The sequence below is a fragment of the Brassica oleracea genome, chromosome C5 (genome assembly GCF_000695525.1).
Source record: "Brassica oleracea var. oleracea cultivar TO1000 chromosome C5, BOL, whole genome shotgun sequence".
In the NCBI taxonomy this organism is placed as follows: Eukaryota; Viridiplantae; Streptophyta; class Magnoliopsida; order Brassicales; family Brassicaceae; genus Brassica; species Brassica oleracea.
In genome coordinates this window covers 34698840-34721581 of record NC_027752.1, presented here as the reverse complement: position 1 = coordinate 34721581, position 22742 = coordinate 34698840, and the positions used below count along the sequence as shown (strand labels likewise).

Below are 22742 nucleotides of genomic sequence, written 5' to 3'. Positions count from 1 at the left end.
CATAAGTGTGTTGCCTTATCCACCACGGAAGCGGAGTATATCGCAGCAACGGAAGCGTGCAAGGAGATGCTATGGATGAAGAACTTCTTGCTTGAGTTGGGAGTAAGCAAAACAAGTACAACATGCAATGTGACAAAAAAGTGCTATTCACTCTCGCTCAAAGCACATCGATATCCGACATCATTGGATCCGAGAAGTTCTTGAAGAGAAGCTCATACATCTTGACAAGGTACACACTGATAAAAACTAGTCTGACTTTATGACCAAGGTATTATCGATCAAGAAGTTTGAAGATTGCTGCAAAGGCACGGGTATGGCGGCGGTTTCGGACTAAATCGGGAAGGGGGAGATTTGTTGGGTTTTCCCTCATTAGCCCAAGTTTAATCTTTAATCAAGCTATAACCAAGAAGCCCAATAAGAAGAAATATCTAGAGGAAGAAGAAGAGTGTAGAAGATGAATAGTGTAGAAGATGAAGTGTGTAAGAGATGGAGTGTTCTAGAATTAACTTGTAGTCTCCACTCACTAGTATAAATAGGGATGTCTAGTTCACTTGTAATCATCCAAGAATCAAGCAAAGCAATAGAAAGAAATATTTTCGAAAGTTTCTAAAAGAATCTCCAAACACAAGCCTTAGTAAAAAATCCCTTCCTAAAATACGAAGGCTATCTTAAACACTAACCATCTCTTGGTTAACTTTCCATCTTAACCTCTCGAAGAAAATATTATCCGCTAACTTTCCCAACACCTTCAGTTTCTTTTGCAAGTTTCTCAAACTCAAAACCTGTTTCAATATTTTCTTGATTCAAAATAATATTCAAAATCTTCAACCGGTTCTCCTCATCTGGTAAATCGACATATATCCTAGAAATAGAATCCCCAAAAGGAAGTCAATGAGACAAATATTTATGTAACGATAAGTCGTGTTATAGTCCTCACCTTCTTGGTAGACGATCAAGATCAAATGGTCTGCTGGTGGCACCGAGGATGAGTATCCTTTGGCTATCTTTTGACCTGAATCCATCCCAAGCTGTCATGAACTCGTTTCTCATCATCCGAGTTGATTCATGCTCGCTAGAACCACCACAAGCGTCTAACAAACTGTCAACCTACTCCACAAAGACAAAACGATATTTTCAGTGCATTCCTTGAAAACATGCCCTAGAGTATTGTGTCACCTCTTCGACAAAAATAATCACGGGCGGCACTAGTTTGCTTGCAAATGAGAACAAATCTTTCGTGAGCTTCTCTGCATCTCCAAACCACTATAGCCAAACAATGGACCAAGTTGACATAGTCAGAACAAATCAGAAGTTGACATTCCATGACCGTTACTAAGGTTTCATGTTACCTTTGATGTAAGCGATGAGCTAGTTATGCTAATGAAGTTTGCTCCAGCCTCTGTAGCAAGGGCTTTGGCGAAACGTCTTACCAGTACCAGGAGGACCAAATAGCAATATGCCTTTGCACGTCTGGGAAAAACAAAAAGACTCAAGTCATCTAAGAAGAATCTAGCTTTTAAGAAGATAAAATAATGAAGAGAAATGGAATATATCCGCAAGAGATTCCCACGGGTGAAGAGCTCTGTCCTTCTCATGGGAAGTATAACCAACTCATTCAGTGTCTTCTTCACATGTTCGAGAGAACCAATGTCGTCAAACTTGACACCAATTTCACCATGAGCAACTAAAGCTGAGACAAAGTTTCTTTCAAACTCATCCTTTGCTATATTCTGCAAGGAAAGTAAACAACTCTGTTAGAATTACTCCGATCTATCCAGCTTCGGAACCGATCTTGGGCTTGTGAAATATTGGTTTATGGTTCCAAAATTATCAATATTTTTAATTAAAACTCTTTATAAAATTGTCTATACTTCCCAAAATCTCATAATCGGCCGTATTCAGTTTTCAGTATATCCAAAACATTAGATTGGGAAGAAACTAAACCTTCAAGCTATGTGAAGGCTTGCGGGAAATATCTTCTAGTGCGTGAAATCTAAATACTACAAAAAAGAGGAAGAAAAGAATGAGAAATCAGAATACAAGATAAAGGCACACAATTAAATGGTCTTCTTCAATAAGAGAAGGTAGCTGATATCAATTGCATCCAATTTCAACTATAATCATAACATATAACTATACCTATTCCAAAATGAAAGAAAAAAATGATAAATGCAATGCAATAGATCTAAACATACATGTACAAGGCCTAACAACATGATTATTGCAATTATAGCAACAAATGATATACGTAACATATAATAACACAACTTTATCTATACACAACACTGCTAAGCCATAACGAGCAAACACATACGTAATAAACCATGTGTTTCATTGGAGTTATACACTATGTTTTGTCAATACCACGCCATCAGTGTCCACGCCATAACAAGCCATACATTGGTTTCGATCCAGAAGCTCCAATTTCACTCTCCTCCATCTTCAATTCCAACACCCCTGTCGAAGCGATCTCTGCTTATCCTCCCCTTGAACATCATATATGGTTCCTCTTTATTGCCATAGTATATATACAACAAAAAACAGGTACCTCAAAATCTAAGATTAGTGCAAACAGAAAAAAAAATCAATTTCTTGCTCATCTCAACTTTATGCTTGCACATGTAATGCACTATCTCTTAAAACAAAACCAAAACATAAATAGAGATCAATGCAAAACATGCTAAAGAGCAACTCAATGTAGATTCTATAAAATTTCTTTCGATTTAAGTAGTAATTCACTTAAGGAAAATCTTATATCACCAATTCATATCTAATTTAACATAGCAACTTTTTTAATTTTAATTTCCAATTTAACATAGCAACTTTTTTTCTTTCTAATTTAGTACATCAAATTTTATTTCCATAAAAATATACCAATTTTTAAAGTGTTCCATTAAAATTCAAGTTTTATTCATGATATTCTTAGAAAGAAAGAAAATTAGTGTATTAAATTGGTGTATTACTATGGAACTTTTCCTTTTTCTAATTAATATGGGCCACATTTCACAGGCCCATCTATAGAGTCGGTATTTCTATTTTGATACAAAGGCCCAAATAAGTCGTCGAATATTTTACAATCATATCTACTCCGAGCCGCGCCTATCTGACGAACAGCTCAACCCAGAGAGAAACCAAACGATCCAAACCCTAGAAAGTAATGGCGGAAGCGAATCCTGGCCGTGGAGGTGGAAGAAGAAGCGGTGGACCAATGGACGACGACAAATTGGTCTTCGAGACGACGGAAGGGATCGAGCCCATCACGAATTTCAACGACATGGGGATCAAGGAGGACGTTCTCCGCGGCGTCTACGAGTACGGTTTCGAGAAGCCCTCCGCGATTCAGCAGAGAGCGGTCATGCCGATTCTCCAAGGTCGAGATGTGATCGCTCAGGCTCAGTCCGGTACCGGAAAGACCTCAATGATTGCTCTCTCCGTCTGCCAAATCGTTGACACTTCGTCTAGAGAGTATGGTTTGAATAAAAACCCTAATTTCAATTTTTTGAGCTTTTGATTGTTTCTTATGTTTGATTTCGCTAATTGTAGAGTTCAGGCGTTGATATTGTCCCCGACGAGGGAGCTGGCTTCACAGACGGAGAAGACTATTCAAGCTATTGGGTTACACGCGAATATTCAGGCGCATGCGTGCATTGGTGGGAAGAGCGTTGGAGAGGATATTAGGAAGCTTGAGAATGGTGTCCATGTTGTGTCTGGGACACCTGGTCGTGTTTGTGATATGATTAAGAGGAGGAGTCTGCGTACCAGAGCTATTAAGCTTTTGATTCTTGATGAGTCAGATGAGATGCTTAGCAGAGGGTTCAAGGACCAAATCTATGATGTTTACAGATATCTTCCACCTGATCTTCAGGTAAAATTTCGCTGCTCAAACACTATTTGGTTCCTAATTCTTACTTTCTTGATTAGCTGCTTGGACTCTTGGGTTTGATAGACTTTTACTTTGTAAAGGACATTATTGAGTTGCTTGAATGATCCATGTGTATTTTTTTGGGTAGCTATTAACTGTAGTTGGGCAAGCTGAGCTCAGTTACTAACCTAATACCTTATGTTTATAGGTTTGCTTGGTTTCTGCAACTCTTCCTCACGAGATTTTGGAGATGACATCCAAGTTTATGACTGAACCAGTGAAGATCCTTGTGAAGCGTGATGAGTTGACTCTTGAGGTACGTTTCTTATTCTGAATCTGTATGCGTGGGGGCACACCCATATTACTTCACTGGCTAACTTTCCTGTAAAACCTTTTTCAGGGCATTAAACAATTTTTCGTTGCTGTTGAGAAAGAGGAGTGGAAATTTGATACACTCTGTGATCTTTATGACACACTTACTATCACTCAAGCTGTTATCTTCTGCAACACAAAAAGAAAGGTAATCCTTGTGCTCATCTTACTATTTGAAATGTTTTAGATGATCAGGTATCTCATGTTGTTAGTTACACTAAGCTCCTAGCTATGCGATCTTAACTTGATTTGGAATCATGTAACGTCCTCGAAATCGTACTCGTTTGTAAGGCTATTTGTACTCGTTTACTCTTTAAAAGGAAGGAGTTAAAACACCGCCTCCATTGCCTTTAGTAGACTGCATTGGCCTGTTAACTTACTAAGTGATGCTATATACCAATATTGATGCTTTCTAAACTTTGTTTTCAGTTAGTTTGGTAACACTAGGTTTCTATGGTTTCTTTTCAATGCCTCACTTAACTATCTCCTCTTTTGTCATAGGTGGATTGGCTAAGTGAGAAAATGAGGACTAACAACTTCACAGTCTCATCGATGCATGGTGACATGCCTCAGAAGGAGAGAGACGAGATCATGAACCAGTTTCGGTCAGGCGACAGTCGTGTTTTGATCACGACAGATGTATGGGCACGTGGGATTGATGTGCAGCAAGTAAGTCATTACTTATTTGCTATATCTCGGTGTAGATTGGGCATGAAAAGTGTTAAAGTCTCCTCTGTTATTTAGGTCTCTGATTATGTGTCGTGAGATTGTAGTAGAGTTTGAATTGACATGAGGAACTTTCTTGAACAGGTTTCTCTTGTCATAAATTATGATCTCCCCAACAACCGTGAGCTCTACATCCACCGTATTGGACGATCTGGTCGATTCGGGCGTAAGGTAACTGATTGGTTATAATTTCTGCATTGTTTCTTGGCTTGCTTATAAGAGTAGAAAATGGATATTAACCAACTTTGCGGCTATTATTGTAGGGTGTTGCGATCAACTTTGTTAAAAGCGACGACATCAAGATCCTCCGAGACATTGAGCAGTACTACAGTACCCAGATTGACGAGATGCCAATGAATGTAGCTGATCTTATCTAAAAGACCTTGTCTGAGAATCTTTTTTGTGATGGCGTTTGTGCTTTGTAGTGAGAAGTATCTGAATGAGAGAGAATTCTTCAGATCTTATGTGTTGCACTATCTAATGATGCTTCTTCACTACCTACTTACTCCCTTTGATGTTTCTTTGGAGTTTTTTCGTGGGTTCTTTTGAACAAAATTGTGGTAAATGTTTAATGATTTGAGAAGCGTTTTGGGTTGAGAGTTTGGTCTTTTTTTCCTCGTAATTGATTTTGGGGATCGTTACCTGTAAGACTTATTAACATACAAAACGGTTCAGCCCTTGTGTAAGACTTATGGTCAAGATATATATGTATATCGCTTGTGATGTTCGTCTGCTTTTGGGTTGGTGAGTCGTTGTGTATTCGTTTATTGGTTGATCATTTGATGAGTTGGGTAAAAATTGATGAATGTTGCAAGTTGTAATAATGATTGGTACATTAGACTAAACCAAGATACATAATAACCGGTTAACACAGAACCACATCCACCAACTTCGTAAAACGACAGTCGTTTTGGTTGTAGCAGTCAGCGAGGAAGAAGAACTCAACTTTCTCTTTGATCGATCTCTGTTGTATAGCTCTTGGTCAAATCGTCGGAGTTCTGATTGACGGCGAATCTGGTGATCGACGATGGAGAACAACACGGACGTTTCGATTCATGATTTCCTGGAGCGGATGCGTAAACCCTCCGCCGGCGATCTCGTTAAATCAATCAAAAGGTTCTTCTCTTTCTATTTCGCTGCAGATGAGGATAGTCATGTGTGTGTTTAGCTTCTGTTTGCTATAGAATAATGATACATGTGAGCTAGTTTTTTTACTGAATAGCTGGATTTGACTCAAGTGTCATGATTTTGCTTGGCAAACAAAAAAAAAAAAAAAAGTTCTCCTATGATAGCAATATCTAAAGCTTAGATCTTATCACTGTTAGTCTCTTCGTCGAGGATAATAATAGTTAAGTTGAGGAGGGTAGGTGTTTTGTGGGTTTGCATTACTTCTTTTTCTCTGGCTTCATAAGACAATGTGTATGTGTTGCAGTTTCATTGTTTCATTCTTGAACAATGAGCCAGACCCAGAAAAGGATTCTGCTGCAGTTCAAGACTTCTTTTCCAAGATGGAAGCTGCTTTCAGGGCTCATCCACTTTGGTCCGGTTGTTCTGAGGATGAACTAGACAGCGCTGGAGATGTGAGTATCATCAATGTCCTTCTCTTTCCGTTTGCATCTTCTTGCCTTAAATCATTTGCCTCTTAAATGTACGCGCAGGGTTTAGAGAAGTATGTCATGACAAAGCTGTTTCCCCGTGTCTTTGCTTCAAACACCGAGGACGTTATATCTGATGAGAAACTCTTTCAGAAGATGTCCTTGGTTCAACAGTTCATTTCTCCTGAGTATTTGGATATAAAACCAACTTTTCAAAACGAAACATCCTGGCTGGTAAGTTGATCTAGCTCGCATATAGTGTTCCATCTTCTCGTTGGTGTTTTTCACTTGTGAGTGAATATTTTACTCTCTCTCTCCTTTCCGCAGCTAGCTCAGAAAGAGCTCCAGAAGATAAACATGTACAAAGCTCCTCGTGATAAGCTCGTGTGTGTCCTTAACTGCTGCAAAGTGATTAATAACTTACTCCTAAACGCTTCCATTGCTTCTAATGAGAATACGCCTGGAGCCGACGAGTTTCTTCCTGTCTTGATATATGTTACAATAAAGGTATTTTTATTGTAATGCATGTTTTGTTTGTGCAACTACGTGTACTAGTGATCATTCTGTACTCTCTTTTTGCAGGCTAATCCTCCACAGCTTCACTCAAACCTGTTGTATGTACAAAGATATAGGCGTGAATCTAAACTTGTTGGTGAAGCTGCCTACTTCTTCACAAACATACTCTCTGCAGAGTCTTTCATCTCAAATATCGATGCGAAATCACTTTCAATGGATGAAGCTGAGTTTGAGAAGAACATGGAATCTGCACGGGCACGAATCTCTGGTTTAAGCAGCCAGTCTACTGCACCACCACCACCACCACCCCCACGTGACGAGTCCACTGTTCATAAAACTCAAATGCTGAATCCCAAGAGAGAAACAACTCTTTTCCAGTCGAGATCGTCTGACAGTCTCTCTGGAACCAGTGACATACTCAACGCCAACAGTGAAATACCAATGAAGAAAGCTGAATCCGTATCTGATTTGGAAAACAAGGGTGCTGCAAGGCTTCTGAAGGATACTGAGGCAAGCAAAATCTTCCAAGAATACCCTTACTTATTTGCAAACGCTGGTGATTTGAGGATAGGAGATGTTGAAGGCTTGTTAAATAGCTATAAACAGCTCGTGTTCAAATATGTGTGCCTTTCCAAAGGATTGGGTGATGCAGCAACAACATCTTTAGCTTCTTCATCAACTCCACCCTTGCAAGCTTTGTCCGGTTTTGATACGTCTAAGGAACCTGAGGATCATACCATGGCATCTTCAGATGTAAAGGAAACTGACAGGAGCGTGGATGATCTGGTCCGAGCTCTACAGGGTGTAGGGGAAGCTGTCGTTGATAAGGTCTTAGATGTAAAACAAGAAGAGTATACATCAGTTTTGGCAGAAGAACAAACATGAAGGAGATGCCACAACAAAATTGATTTGATGAAGCAAGGTCCAGAAGAGTGAGTGTGTCAATTCAAGTACACGACCTGCAGGAGATGAGAGAACCCAATGAATCAATTTGTAGGAAACATAGAAAATGTTTCTCTTCTTGAAGGAATGGGGCATTCCGAAAAATAACCTTACATCTTATTTTTTTAATAAAGTTTTCAACTATATTTAAAAACTGTGGAAAGCAAAGACAAACTATTTAAGAGCATGTGCATTGCAGACTCTTGACTACAGATCTTAGTGTAATGAACAATTTAATTAAAAAATGAAAAATAGGGATTTACTTAAGGGCTGTGGCTTAATTAAGCGCTGGAAGCACCGAAGCTTGTGGGACGCGTGGCGATAGGGGATACGATGGGTATTTTGAGAGAAAAGAAAAATCGAATCGTTTGCCTTTCTTCTTCTCTTTTTGATTCGAGTTGGAAAGAAAAGGAAAGATGAGGGTCGCATGGAGATTCATCGGTGGTTTTGGTCGATGTCTGAGATTCATCGGTGGTTCTCGCTGGCTCTCCTCGTCGATTCGGTGGCTCTCCTCGTCGATTCTCTCTGGTTCCTCGTGGTGGCCATCTTCGAAGAATCACGGTAGCTATCCTCGACGGATAAAATTTGTGGCTCTCCCCGAGGATGGAAATCGGCGGTTGCTGCTGATTACAACCGAAAGGTAAACTTCCTTCTTTTTTTTAAATTTATCTGTCTTTCCATGTCTTTGATTTTGGTCCTTTGTGTTCTTGTGTATTGTTTGACTAAATTTTAATATTTTTAGTATGAACGGTGGTTTGATTTCTTCTCCCAGAAAGAGCGTAGATATCGGACCGCCAAACTCTTTGATCTCTCTGTTAGCGAAGGGATCAAGAAGGAACCGAAGCAAGTTGCTGGAGAGATTCATTTTTTCTTCACAAGAAAGAACTTCAATGTTAAATCAAAGGTTAGAATTTTATCAATTTACGGTTATAATCTCGATTCTAAAGGTTGAGACTTTTGTTTCAGTTAGTGAGTTTTTCGTCTTTGTTACTCACATTGTTGTTGGAATGTGGTAAAAAAAAGGTTTGAATGAACATTGGTTCGGAGGAGAGGAGAAGTTGCCATGCTTACGTTATGTACCATGGACATAAAGGTAAATCCAAAGTTCTCTTTGATCTTTTAGGTTGATTTAAGTCTATTAATTCTTGTTTGATCTTTTAGGTTGAGTAATAAATTGTTAGGTTAGCGTATGGTTGAGTAATAAATAGAACTTATGGTTGGAGTTTAGTGATGGTGTAGAGTGATGAATGTGCCATAGATATATGTCTAGTCTTTGATGAATGTGTAGAGTGAAGCTGTGTTGAATGTGTTTAGTTAAATGTCAAGTCGTCTTCCCTCTATTAAACGCGTTGCTCCTTCTGTTTTTTTTTCACTGAAACATCTTCTCTTTCATCTAAACACCTTCATTCTTCTTCTTCTTTTCTTTCTCTCCTCTTTCACACATTCAGAGATATGGATTATAATCCATATACGAGTGGGTATAATTTCAGTGATCTTCTTCAAAGTCAACAAACTGGTTTTGGTTCATCAGAAGTTCCTGGATTTGGAACTCAACAGAACCCGGATTGCAACCTCGGTACAGAGAGCCTTGTAGAGCGCCGTGAACGCAAGAAATGGACCATCTTAGATGACATTTTGTTCATCACCTCATGGTTAAACACGAGCAAAGATCCAGTCACGGGTAATGAGCAAAGATCAGGCGCTTTCTGGAATAGAATAGCGGCCTACTTTGAGGCAAGCCAGTCTGCAGAGTGCGAACGGAGAGAGACGATGCACTGTTAGCACCGGTGGCAGAAGATTAACGAAGCTGTGTGCAAGTTCTCTGGCTCGTATGAGGCTGCAACAAGGGAGAAGACCAGTGGACAAAATGAGACTGATGTTCTCAAAAAAGCGCATGAGATCTACTACAATAACCATACGAAGAAGTTCAACCTTGAGCATGAGTGGAGGGAGTTGCGCTATGACCATAAATGGTGCTCTCTTTCAAGCTCTAGAGACGTTGGAAGCTCAAAAAAGAGGAAGTTTGACGACGGTACACAATCAGAAACATCTCAAGCGACTGAAAGCAAGACGTCTGAGAGTGATGAAGGCACCACTCGTCCCCCGGGTGTGAAGGCAGCTAAGGCACGTGGTAAGAAGCCTCAGGGGAAAGACGTGGAGGAGTATCAGAAATGTGGAACATTAGGCAGCAGGACGTGGCCAACAAAGAAAAGCTGTACAAGATGTCTCTGCTTGACAATCTTGTTGCAAAAAAAGAGACACTGTCCGAGACTGAGGAAGGTCTAAAGAATAAGTTGATTGAGGAGTTGTTCTCTGTTTGAGTTTAGGTAGTTCTGTTTGTCTGTTGGTTTTCATCGAGTTTATGTAGTTCTGTTTGTTGGGTTTCATCGAGTGCATGTACTTCTGTTTCACTCTATGTTTCATGTTCTGTTTTATGTGGTGTCTTGACAATGTTGATTAAATGTTATTGTTCATGTGAAGAGTTTTTTTTTAAAATGTTCATGTACTTCTGTTTCACTCTCTATTTAATGTTATGTTTCATGTTAATGTTTCTGATGCAGGTGAGAGAGTCTACGAAAGAAGACAGTGACGGATTTGGGAAGGTGAGATGAGAGCAAAGGCAGCTGATATCGTTGGAGCAAAGAAGACAGTCACGGGTTTGTAGATTGAGAGAGGTTGATATCTCTGTCTGTTGTTTTATTTGTCACGGGTGTTGTTTTATTGACAGTCATGTGTGTGTTGTTTTATTTGTATGAGTGTGTCACGGGTCTGAACATACTGACCATGTTTGTGGATTGAGACAGTCACGGGTTGTTTTATTTGAATGAGTGTGTCACGGGTTTGTCTCACCAATCTCATTATATATTGCATCAGACACAAATGAGTTCTCATCATTCTGATTTCTCACTGTTCTCTCCATTCTCTTTCAAAAAGAACTCTCCATTCTCTTTCATAAAAAATTCTATCTTGTCCAAGTCCATAATCTCATCTTCATCACTTTCAGAAAAAAAAAACTTATAATTTCATGGCATCTTCTTCTCATAATAATCTTGAGAGAGAATTTGATGAATCTTTCGATCAATATTTTGATCAATATTTCGATCAAGCTTTTGATCAAGCATTTGAGAATTTGTATAACAATCATGGTGGTCAAGAAGATGAAAGGAGGACAAGAAAATTTTTATCGAAAGAAATCGTGAAGAAAGCCATATCCGGTTATGGAATGATTATTTCAGTGACACTCCAACATGTCCTCAAAATCTATTCAGACGGCGATTTAGAATGAACAAGCGATTGTTTTTGCGTATTGTTGATCGCCTATCCAATGAAGTTGAATTCTTTCGTCGAAAGAGGGACGGTCTCGGAAGGCTTGGTCTCTCTACACTTCAAAAATGCACAGCAGCTATTCGAGTGTTGGCATATGGTTCAGCAGTTGATGCGGTCGACGAATACCTCAGGCTCGGTGGAAGCACTACTCGGTTATGTGTGGAAAATTTTGTGGAAGCAATAATAAATTTGTTCGGCGATGAGTACTTAAGAAGACCAACGCCAGCTGATCTTCAACGTCTACTTCATGTTGGAGAGTATCGTGGCTTTCCCGGGATGATAGGAAGCATCGATTGTATACATTGGGAGTGGAAGAATTGTCCAACCGCTTGGAAAGGGAAATATTCTCGTGGTTCGGGAAAACCCACAATCGTTTTAGAGGCGGTTGCTTCATATGATCTCTGGATATGGCATGCGTTTTTTGGACCTCCAGGTACCTTAAATGATATTAATGTTCTTGATCGTTCTCCTGTTTTTGATGACATAATAAATGGTCAAGCCCCACGAGTGAATTTCTCGGTCAATGGAAGAGTGTACCGTTTAGCTTACTATCTCACTGATGGTATTTATCCAAAATGTGCAACTTTTATCCAATCTATTTCACGTCCACAAGGGCCAAAAGCAGTTTTATTTGCGCAACGTCAAGAAGCTACCCGAAAAGATGTCGAGCGTGCTTTCGGAGTTTTGCAAGCTCGATTTGCCATAATTAAAAATCCAGCACTTTCTTGGGATAAAGTCAAGATTGAGAAGATAATGAGAGCATGTATCATACTCCATAACATGATAGTAGAAGACGAACGAGATGAATCCACTCAATTTGATACTTCGGATTTCCAACAAGGAGAAAGCAACGGAAGTTCACATGTCGATCTCGACTTTTCTAGAAATATCCCTTCAAACATCGCCAATATGATGGGTGTTCGAGATGACATTCGTGATAAAAAAAGTGCATCAACACCTGAAAGCTGATTTGGTTGAACATATATGGAGTAAATTTGGAAACGACAACTGAGCTTGGATGCTATGTTTTTTTAGTAATCTTTGTTTTAATGTTCTTATGTTAAAATCTATGTTTAAAATGTTATATTTGACTTTGTTTTATTTAATAAATAATTTTAATCTTTTTTAACAATTTTATGTTTACAAATAAATTTAATATTTTTTATTGCTAAAAACCTTAATTAAGCAACTACCAATAAACTTTTATAATTAAGTGTTTCTTAACAAAGTTGCTTGTCTTAATTATAATAGTTAAAAATTAATGATGTCCCACTTAAACAACAATTAAGGTTGTTAGCAATGCACATGCTCTAAAAGTAGTTTTGCTAAACAAATCTTGTATAATTTTATTCAAGTTTGTTTGCAGACGTGTAGAGCTTGATGTCGTTCTGAAACAAAAAAACTCACTCTTTAGGCTGCATGTGTATATAGATACATAATCGTTAATGGCTACACATGCAGCCTACATAGACGACTAATAAGTGGACTTTTGGGTGTGTGTATGGGAGTTAGCATAACGATTGCCTTGCCTCTCCTGTCGTCGTTAGATTCAAATTAATCAAAAGAGTAAGACCTCTGGAACTCAATCGGAGGAACTCAGTTCAGCTTTGTTTCTATATGCAAACATATCATCTATCCATGAAAATCAATGTGATCTACAGAACATTTGAAAGTTAAAAAAAAAAAAAAATTACTATATCTAATGCTATTTTATCTGAGACATGGTTTGAAAAGTTCTTAGCTTGAGAAATTCATGCTTTATAAAAAGTTTAACAATGAAAACCAATAAAAAAAAAGAGAGCGAACAATTTTTTTTTGTCACAAACTTGTATTATAAAAAGCTCAGTGAGCAACAAAGTTTACAATCAAAGTAGAAGATCCCAGAGACATGCTCGACGTTAGGACGAAAATAGAAAGCGTTACAAAACATAGAAATATAGAGCTTTTATGGGGCGAGTCAAGCTCAGCAGTATGAAAAAAACCATGGAGAGACTTCATCTTATTCCCTAAAGGATTGTTCCAAAGAACAATTGATAGTCGAAAACGACGTTGATACACCTGTGAGAAACGGCTGGAATGATGACCGACAAGAGCTTTTGGTGAGAAGCTCCATGACCGCGAAGTCCTATTTGACTTGATTTGGCATGGACTAGAATAAATGGACTATGTGAATCCACTAATGAGTAGATGACTAAAATCACGACATTGAAATTGTATCGAGGCTTGCCGAGAACTTCTAAAGCAAGGACGAGTAATGCGTAAAGACAAGAGCTTCTTACTTGCACTTTATAAGTTCAATATCACCTCCAATAATAAGTTTCTCTTTGCTCGTGGACTTAGCGCTAGGTGTGAACCACGTTAAATATATGTGCCATAGTTACATCGCTTTTATTCATCTGTTTCCGCATATGTTCCTTCTCACGTCCTTTACAACACATCAGATAAAGATGAAAAGGCTGAGAAGAAGCGCAAGACCTGATCATCGAACTCTGATGACTAACAAAAATATGGTGACCTTTTATCGAACATAGTAGAAGACTCGGCCGTGTAGTTCCAAGCGACTTGATGAAATGTGGATCGGCGGTGATTGATAGCCAAAGCTTCGACAAGCAATAAAACCTCCCAACAGATTTTGCAGGCAACCGAAAGAGAATCTCTGAGGTTAGATCGATGGGTAACGAAGAAAATTTTTGTTCCATCTTATGTGAAGACTCAAAACCCTAATTTATTGAGGTTGGTTGCTGTCGAGCTTTTCTTTGCTGTCGACCTTTTCTTAGCGTTTTAATTTGATTTATTACTAGATTTTTTTGCTCGGTTTACATATATATGAATATTAATAATTTTTTTTTGTTATCAACAATTTAATTTTATAATAATTTATTTTCAGTTTTATTAAATTACTAGATGATAATCCGCGCGCTTGCGCGGAGTGAGTTTTTATAATAATGTTTGTTTATTAAATGGTTTTAACATTTTGTAACAGTACAATCTTTATCGATTATAAAATGACCAATACAAATGATTCAAACTCTTCTTGACCTGCCGATTCGTTTTCTTCTTTATTTAGATTAAAAAACCGAAGGAATTTTTTCATTTGATGGTATAAAACCGTCAAAACAAAAATTCAGGTTAATCGAATCATTTATTTTCGTTTGGTTGCTGTGGTAGACGTCTCCTTTTAAGATTTATTGATCGTAACCTTTTTTGGTCTCTTCAATATAGCATCATTGTTGAATAGTTATTACATCTCATTTTAATTATTTTTAAGACTTCATACGCACAAAAGGAAATTAAGTTTTGTGGCTGACACAAATCACCGAAACCAAATAGGCAACCTCGATTGTATAATGACGAAAGAGGATTAGGTTTTCTTCTCCCAATTTGTTTACTATTGACTCTCCGTAAGTGATTTCATTTTATACCTTTATAAAATTGTGCTTTCGTTCTGGTCTTTGTTTCATAAATATGAGTTAAGTTTTTTTTTTTAACTTATTCTACTAATTCGGTGAATTACATAAGTGTCAATTTAAAAAATGGACATATGTAAACATTAGTTTGATTCCAGATACATATCTAAGAATCAAAATTTTGAAAACAAAATCGCCGGCAAACTGTGTTCAAATCTAATATATCAAGCTGTTATAGAATATACGTGCAGACTCGAAAGATAAACGTCTGTCTAGTATATATTCACGAGCTCGATCTAAAAATCATCTAATTCTAGAACAACAAAACAAATTACTTATTTCACCCGTTCGGGTAATATCCGAACCCGAATGAATATCCAAAGATAACTAAATATAAGTATAATTAACCCTATATTTCTAGTTTACTTCTCTCATTTTACTCAAAATTTTTATATTAATAATGTTTATTGCTCAAAATTAGATAATATACATATAATTATGGACAAAATCATTTGCTACTCACTTAAAATACATATCAAGCTCTTGTTTCTTGCATTAACAAAATTTGCATCTAAAATTTCAAAACAACAATTAAATTAATGTCATTCTATTTTTAAAGTTTTATATCCAAACCTTTTAATAGTTTAATCTTTTAAAATTAGAAAATCGGTTAAGTTAAATATATTTTAAATACAAAAACTTAAAAAATGAATAATTTTTTTTTCTTCAAAATTTAAATATCCTAACCCGACCCAAAATATCTGAACCCTGACATAAAACACCCGAACCCGACTCGAAGTGTAGAAATACCTGAACGTGTTCTATACCTTTATACTGAAATATCTGATACGAACCCGAACGTGTATCCGAACGCCCACCCCTACGATATATGATCATTTGTATCTTGCTTGAACAAAAAAAAAGTTAAACCATTGATCACAAAATTTCCAATGTGAGACTTTTACCATTTTTAGTAATTTATAGTCATTTTTAAAAATTCAAAATATAACATATAAGAAAAAATCTAATTTTTTTATTATATGTTTAATGTGATTGTTTAATTTCTTTTAATAGTATAAAACTAAATAAAAAAGAGAGAGGTTAGAAAAATTGTTACCGAATATGTATTATTCATAATCATTAATTGTTATATAGGTAATTCTGTAGCTTTTATTTAAGAAAAAATATTCTTTTGTACACTATTAATTAATTTGATAGTTAGTTTAATAAAAAACATAGTATATGTTTATATAGATCAACTTATTTTTCTAACAATTCTAAAAAACCGAGCGAGTTGGAAACCGTGTTCTTTACACAAACTCCAGTTACAAATCCTGCGACAAACATGATTAAAATAGTCTGGTTATGGAATAGCTTTGAGCACATGTGTACATATCAATTCATCAACAAAATAAACTCATTAAATACGAACAGCAAAAACTTCATTGCACAAATGTGTAAAGGGAAAAAAGGAGAGTGTACTCACCTCATGAACCAAACAATCTCCACATAATTGTCTTTGGTCCTTGTCACACTCGACAGCTTTGAGCACATGTTCCCAACCATTATTTAACCATTCATTTCATAAAAATTGTCCATGTATGTATCTTGTTCCACAACCACCCCTGAATCACGCAACCACCTAGTTTGGCTGTAGCTTCACCAGAAGCATCTGGAGGCACAAAGCTTGGTTTGGGATGACACCACCCGCACAATCATCAACTTCATTGGCACAATCCATGACACGTTCTTAATTCGGCTTGCTTGGCAGCTGGTTATCTATGGAAACCTGGCGAGTACGGAATCACAGTCTTCATCTCGGTTCCTTTAAAGCTCCTGATTATCTCCTCTCCCTCTATCTCTAATAAGTAGGACAATCACAAACATAATTTCATCTTTCAGACCGGGGAATCCTGAAGGCTCGAGCAAAGAAATGCACCGATCCATCCGTCTTCTGAGTTACTATCATTACATGAGCCTCATCATTTCTTGGGCCTTCGTGTTCGTTTCTAACTTCATAATGGGCTTTCTGGTCCATTTTGTCGATCACTAGTGTGTTTGCCTTTTTTTTGTAAAACGTAACATCTTGCCACTCGGGCTAAACTCTTAGTTGAAGCTGAGTTGACTAAACAAAATAAATATCTATCGAATTATACACGTGGCAAACACATCTTCTCTATCGAACCGGTAAAATGCGATCTCTGAGATCAATCTGATCTGTTAAACCGAACCAAACAAATAAAATCGAATCACCGACGACGAGAAAAGGAAAGAGACGCGACGACTGAGTGAGTGAGCGGCGTCCCGATGAGAACTCCGGCTCTCCTCCTCCTCCTCCTAGCCTTCGTATCTATCATTCCTCCGTCAAGCGGTCATGGCGAATGGGGTATCCTCACGGAGCAAAACTTCTCATCTCAGATCCGCCTCCACCCTCACATCCTCCTCTTCGTCACCGCTCCATGTACCTTTCCCTCCCTCTCTCTATTTCTCCCGTACCTTTGCTTAGTTTCCGTAGAAATGTACTTCCGATGACTCTGCTCGAACAAATATCTCGAAGCTTCTTGCTCAAATCATTGATTCCCACTGATTGAAAACTATGAAGCGTGACGCATACGAAGATGTGGTTATCATTTGGCTCTAAACTGATTTAAAAATATATTTGTTGATCATTTAGCTTCAATCCGTAATTGGAAGCCCCATTATCTCCGGACCTCCACGTGGAATTGCTTTCATTGTCTCGTTTGTTTTCTGATTGGTTTCATTGCTGATCTTGTAGGGTGTGGCGAGTCAAGGTCACTTAAGAATGAAATAACTCAGCTGGTTCAGAGTGATTCAGAGTATGACTCGTTGAAGTTGATGGTTGTGTACAGAAACTCAGAGAAGGTATTAGCACAAGCCATTGGTGCTGCCAACGAGATTACGATTCTGTACTATCACCATGCTGTGCCTTACCACTATCGTGGGAAACTCCGAGCCTCAAATATACTGTCGTCTCTTCATCCTTATCTGACTTCTCCTCCCCAAGAACTCCCTCTCAGACATTTGAAGTCTCCAGAGAGTTTGAAGGCTTTTCTTGAATCATCTGACAAGACTTTGATTCTGTTCGAATTTTGCGGATGGACTAGTACACTTCTCTCTGAGTTGAAGAGGAATGTCACTGAAGATAACCTTTGGCATGGTGAGTTGACTATGGATCTTTTATGTTTACTTCCAAAGAGTTTTTCCTGAACTCCTGATACATTTAGTTTAGTACTTTGTTAAGGTGAGTGAACTCTGGCGAGTATTAGTTCGTTAGAGTGAAGAGTAGAAAATTTTCCATCTAACATCTCTAAGCAAAATGTCATTTGTTTTTTTAGGCTATTAATCTTACCGTGAGATTAGTCTATTCTGGTATAATCCATCAAATGATTTTACTTTGCTGTCACTAGATTACTTTCTCCCAGTAGTGCATCGGTCCTCTCCTGATATTTATTTGGTTACCCTCTTTAATCTTCAAAAATCAGGATACTATATAATAGCAGTAATGGCATATGATCTTTAGTAATTTTTATCAAAAGCTGGGATGTTTGGCTGATTCCAACTTTGCAGGAAACTTCTCCAAAACAGTTGAAACTGACCGAGTGCTGAAGTTAAGAGGAAAAAATAACCAGAAGGTGGCTGGTAGATTCTCACTTTTATGTCTAGACCTTGTTGATGTTGATACGTTTACTGTTTGTGTATTGCCTCCATAATGTGCCATTTTCTTCGTGCCCTAGTAGCAGACCATGCAAAATGGAAATTGATGTGTAGACTCCAAAGCGGATTTGGTAGAGTTCCTTGGCTTGAGGATTTTAGCTATGTCAATGATACTGCTGCTTTGCAGGAGAATGACAGAGCGAACGGGGGTTCTGGACAGACATGTAACCATGAACAGTTCAAGCAATTCAGTTCATTCCTCTCGAAATTGATTGCCGCCGCAAAAGAGTTTTCCCTGCCTCCTGAAAGGCAAAAATTTGGTCTGATCACAGAAAAATCGCTGGCTTCACCATTTACTGTTGGAGCATCTGATTCGTGGGCAGCAGTCCTTCAGCTGGCAGGATGTCCACATTGTTCAAAGATTCTCAAGGCTGGAGATGACATTCAGAGACTCTTAAAGATGGAAAATCCCATAGTCTCAGAGGTATGATTCTTGTTTATGTCCATATGTTTTAGTTAATTTTGCATATTCAGATATCTTTATTCTACTTGTTGGGGAGAACTACCTGGAGCAAAATGAGTGTGTAACTTGCTAAGTGGGATCGTGTGCTTTGCTTGCTGTATTTATTGATAGAAACCACTCCGTAACTTAAACTACTTGAAATCTAACAATATAAAGGACAAAGTTGGGTTTTTCATTTCAGAAGAGATGTTGCAAGAAAAATAGAAAATCATGAAGTGACATATATAATTCGAGATTTCGCTTCCATATATAAATCTAAATCTGGTTTTGGGTTTTACTTTGTATAAAGTTTCTGTTTGTTATTTTTTCTGTCATGGTGTTGTGTGATTAGAACTGGGTTTTATATGGATCTCCCTACTGTCAGTATATCTATAACAGAAGAGAAGAGGGGAGTTTTTCATGAATGCAAGATCTCTATTTTGTTTGAGTCGATACAATTTGAAATTGTAGTTGCATTTCTGCTCGTTTCATTGATTTATTAATTACTATATTTCCAGTCCATTTATTACTAAGATTAATAATTCTGACCATTTAATACTGTCCATTGTGCATTACTTACATCAATGTTGTTTTCTCATGTAGCTGGAGGATAACCGGCAGGACCACGAGTCATCTTTGCCTGCAAATAAACCGTCGGTTATTCTTTTTGTGGATAGATCAAGTGGCTCCTTGGAAACTAGAAGGACGAGTATGAAAGCACTTTGTACTTTCAGGGAGGTGGCTGCACAACATAAAGCGTCTGACATAATAAACTGGGGGAATGATATTGAGTCTGAGAACTCCGTTAGCCAGGCTGATGAAGAATCGGGATCCGTGTCTCTTCAGAAAACTGCCCGAAGGTTTAAGACGATCAAGTTAGAGAATAAGGTCTCTTTTGTGATTATGGATGGGGATAAACATGTGGCCCTTGATACTATAGCTTCAGGAATGGAAGGCAGTTCCCTGCAGGAGCTACTGACAAACCTTGTTCACAGAAGAAAAGAAAAAAAGTTAAGCTCGATTGCTAAGGATGTTGGTTTTCGTCTATTATCTGATGATGTGCACATAAAAATACTGGATGCTTTACCATCACAAGCAGAAGTTAGACCTGGTAAAGACACGTCTTCAGCAGAAGGTTCCAGTGAAAGTTCTCTTGAGCCTAGAGAAGGAGATGTGCAGAACAAGGTCGGTATGAGTTCGAAAGAAAAGGACAAAATGAAACCTCCTGAAAGTGAATCATCCTCCCAAGATGATAAAGAGCAGGTTTCTACAAACCGAAGTGAACAATTAGTAATGGCGGAGACCGATAAGGCTGGGGTTTATAAAACAAAAAATGTTGAAGAAGAGATCAAGGTATTGTTGAACTCGGAATCGAAGGAAGATCTAGTTGATAGTTTCACGGGTTCATTTTTTTTCTCTGACGCAAACTATGCGCTGCTTAGAGGTCTAACTGGTGATGTAAAGATTCCATCAGCAGTAATAATTGATCCTGCTTTACAACAGCACTACGTCCTTCAAGATGAGTTAGCATTCAGCTATTCGTCGCTGGTCGACTTTCTTCATGGATATCTCAATGGAAGTCTATCACCTTATACACGGTCTGAAACCACTATTCACAAGCCTAAGGAAGCTACAGTTCCACCTTTTGTCAATCTGGATTTTCACGAGGCGGATTCTATTCCGCGTATCACAGTCAATACGTTCTCCCATATGGTTCAGGCATGGAATCAATCCAGTGGAGAGAAGACTCCCTGCCCTTTGTGCAAGGACGTTTTGGTCCTTTTTAGCAATAGCTGGTGTGGCTTTTGTCAGAGGATGGAGCTAGCTGTGCGTGAAGTATACCGATCACTAAAGGATTGTAAAGCGATTTTACTGAGAGAATCCAAGAACAAACATAAATCAGGTAATTGAGTCTTTATAATTATGTGACTTAGAATGACTAATAATTACGGAAAGTGAAATGGACATGTATTCCAATTTTCTTCATGGTCTTCTTCTGTTCTGAAGCAGAGACACCAACTAATGGTGAGAATCTAAAGTCTCCATTGATCTACTTAATGGACTGCACGTTGAATGATTGTAGCTTGATCCTAAACTCAATAAATCAGGTACTTTTCATGATAGCTTGTCTGATTCTGGTCTGGTTTGTTCTATTGATTATAGTATTTGCATATCACAATGCAAAAATTTATTCCTCTCAAAACACCTCTAAATATTGAGAGTTTATTTATGCACCTTCACCTAGTCTCATTTCAGTATTCACTCGCTCTATGAATATGTAACGTTGCAGAGAGAAGTGTATCCTTCTGTGGTGTTCTTTCCAGCCGAGAGAAACAAAGTCATTTTATATGGAGGGGAGACGTCTGTAACTGACATAACAGAGTTTCTGGCTCGACATGCAAATAACTCTCGTGAGTTTTTCAGTAAGTCAACATCATCATCCTTGTTTATTCACTTTTTACACGTGTGCCAAAATATTACAATATCTGAAAGCACAACATGACGTCACTCACTGAATTTGCAGAGAAAAATAATAATATAAAAGGAACAAAGTTCTGCAGGATCTTAATATGCATTACAACTAGTGACCCTGTTTTTTTCGTAGAAGCATGTTTTCTTTCAGAAAAATATACTGCATTTGGTTAATACTGTTGTCAAAAGCTAGAGCCTAAACAAAGTAAGTTATGAATCTCTGGCAGGAATCATTCCTACTCTGTCTGGAAAAGGAAGAAAAAACTCAAACAAGCTCGACCAATCTTCATCAGCTGTAAACAATGAAGTGAAAGAGAAAGACGTGGATAAACTTGTTGAGGTCGTTGTAAGTAACAGAGATCCTCCTGAAAGAGAGGTAACGCAGGACCAGGTCAGTCCCCAATCGCCTCCAATGCACTCGGTCATACCTGCTGTTCCTAAAGTGGAAATTGGCACAATCCTGGTTGCTACAGAAAGGCTAGGTGAGAGTCCACCGTTTGCAAACTCAAAGATTCTGATCCTAAAAGCAGGCCGAGAATCCGGTTTCATGGGTGTTATCTTCAACAAACGGTTACGATGGTCATCGTTCCCTGACCTGGACGGCGGCCAAACAGCTGAGCTCTTGAAAGACACGATTCTGTCTCTCGGAGGTCCAGTGATGGATCCAGAAAAGCCGCTTTTGGCTCTGAGTCGAGAGGGAGACCCCTCCACGGATCTTGAACTCTCACCAGGCGTGTATTTCCTTGATCACGAGTCGGTGGCCCGTCGAATCCAAGAGTTGAAGTCTAGAGATGTGAAACCAAGTGATTATTGGTTTTTCGTGGGGTACTCAAGCTGGAGCTATGAACAGTTGTTTGATGAGATTGGTCTTGGAGTATGGGATGTTGATAACAGCCAGCTTGACTTCGCTTGGCCTTGAAGCAAGCTGTTAGCATCTATGTTTCTTGTATCTGACCTCACGCGATATAGTAATGTTTTCTTTTAGAAGGAAGAATCTTAAAAATCGTAGATGGTTAAGAACCCATGATGTGGGTAGAAAGATATGTTGGTCAACTATAACACTTTTTTGGGTTAACTGTAACACTTTAAAATGTTTTCTTTACAACAGATGAAATACATAGCTTCCTCTTGCGTTTGTTGCATAGCTTCCTCTTGCGTTGTTATTGAATTAAGAGACAGCAACAGTCCAATGAGAGCATATTCCAAAACGGTCGTTGACTCGAATATAATTAATTTACAATGCAAATATCCATCATTAGTTGTACAAAGCAACTGAAGACTTGTATTCAGAGACTTGCAGCAATAACAAACAGTGAAAAATAGTAGCTGCTTCTACCTTTCATTAG

At 38.2% G+C, this 22742-nt stretch overlaps 4 protein-coding genes across 12 annotated transcripts; 3 read left to right on the top strand and 1 right to left on the bottom strand.

Annotated features, from left to right (window-relative positions):
* Positions 1-723: 723 nt before the first annotated feature.
* LOC106345095 (protein MSP1-like) lies at positions 724-2397 on the bottom strand. Its single transcript, XM_013784354.1, has 6 exons — positions 2365-2397; positions 1612-1730; positions 1350-1470; positions 1177-1263; positions 938-1107; positions 724-862 (listed from the first exon to the last, which is right to left on the bottom strand). Exons 1-6 carry the CDS (start codon positions 2395-2397, stop codon positions 724-726), a joined length of 669 nt encoding a protein of 222 aa, XP_013639808.1.
* Positions 2398-3093: 696 nt separating this feature from the next.
* On the top strand, positions 3094-5567 carry LOC106343123 (DEAD-box ATP-dependent RNA helicase 2-like). 2 transcript variants are annotated; one of them, XM_013782258.1, is made up of 7 exons: positions 3094-3465; positions 3544-3865; positions 4071-4178; positions 4263-4382; positions 4736-4903; positions 5045-5126; positions 5224-5567. In XM_013782258.1, the coding sequence occupies exons 1-7, from the start codon at positions 3158-3160 to the stop codon at positions 5244-5246; spliced, it is 1131 nt and encodes a 376-aa protein (XP_013637712.1). In that variant the 5' UTR covers positions 3094-3157; the 3' UTR covers positions 5247-5567. The 2 variants fall into 2 exon arrangements, with proteins under 2 accessions (XP_013637712.1, XP_013637711.1); XM_013782257.1 differs by having other exon boundaries at positions 5045-5131.
* Positions 5568-5852: 285 nt separating this feature from the next.
* Positions 5853-8212, top strand: LOC106343729 (vacuolar protein sorting-associated protein 9A). The gene is made up of 5 exons (XM_013783026.1): positions 5853-6076; positions 6393-6540; positions 6619-6789; positions 6883-7062; positions 7138-8212. The coding sequence occupies exons 1-5, from the start codon at positions 5988-5990 to the stop codon at positions 7954-7956; spliced, it is 1407 nt and encodes a 468-aa protein (XP_013638480.1). The 5' UTR covers positions 5853-5987; the 3' UTR covers positions 7957-8212.
* An 8737-nt stretch (positions 8213-16949) lies between these two features.
* Positions 16950-22535, top strand: LOC106295044. Of its 8 annotated transcripts, XM_013730812.1 has the most exons (9): positions 16951-17208; positions 17524-17925; positions 18336-18407; positions 18503-18906; positions 19528-20827; positions 20932-21032; positions 21215-21347; positions 21624-21787; positions 21870-22329. In XM_013730812.1, exons 1-9 carry the CDS (start codon positions 17055-17057, stop codon positions 21876-21878), a joined length of 2739 nt encoding a protein of 912 aa, XP_013586266.1. In that variant the 5' UTR covers positions 16951-17054; the 3' UTR covers positions 21879-22329. The 8 variants fall into 8 exon arrangements, with proteins under 8 accessions (XP_013586263.1, XP_013586266.1, XP_013586265.1 ...); XM_013730809.1 differs by having other exon boundaries at positions 16950-17208; positions 21215-21335; positions 21624-22535; XM_013730811.1 differs by having other exon boundaries at positions 18336-18400; positions 18610-18906; positions 21624-22535.
* The last annotated feature ends 207 nt before the right edge of the window (positions 22536-22742 follow it).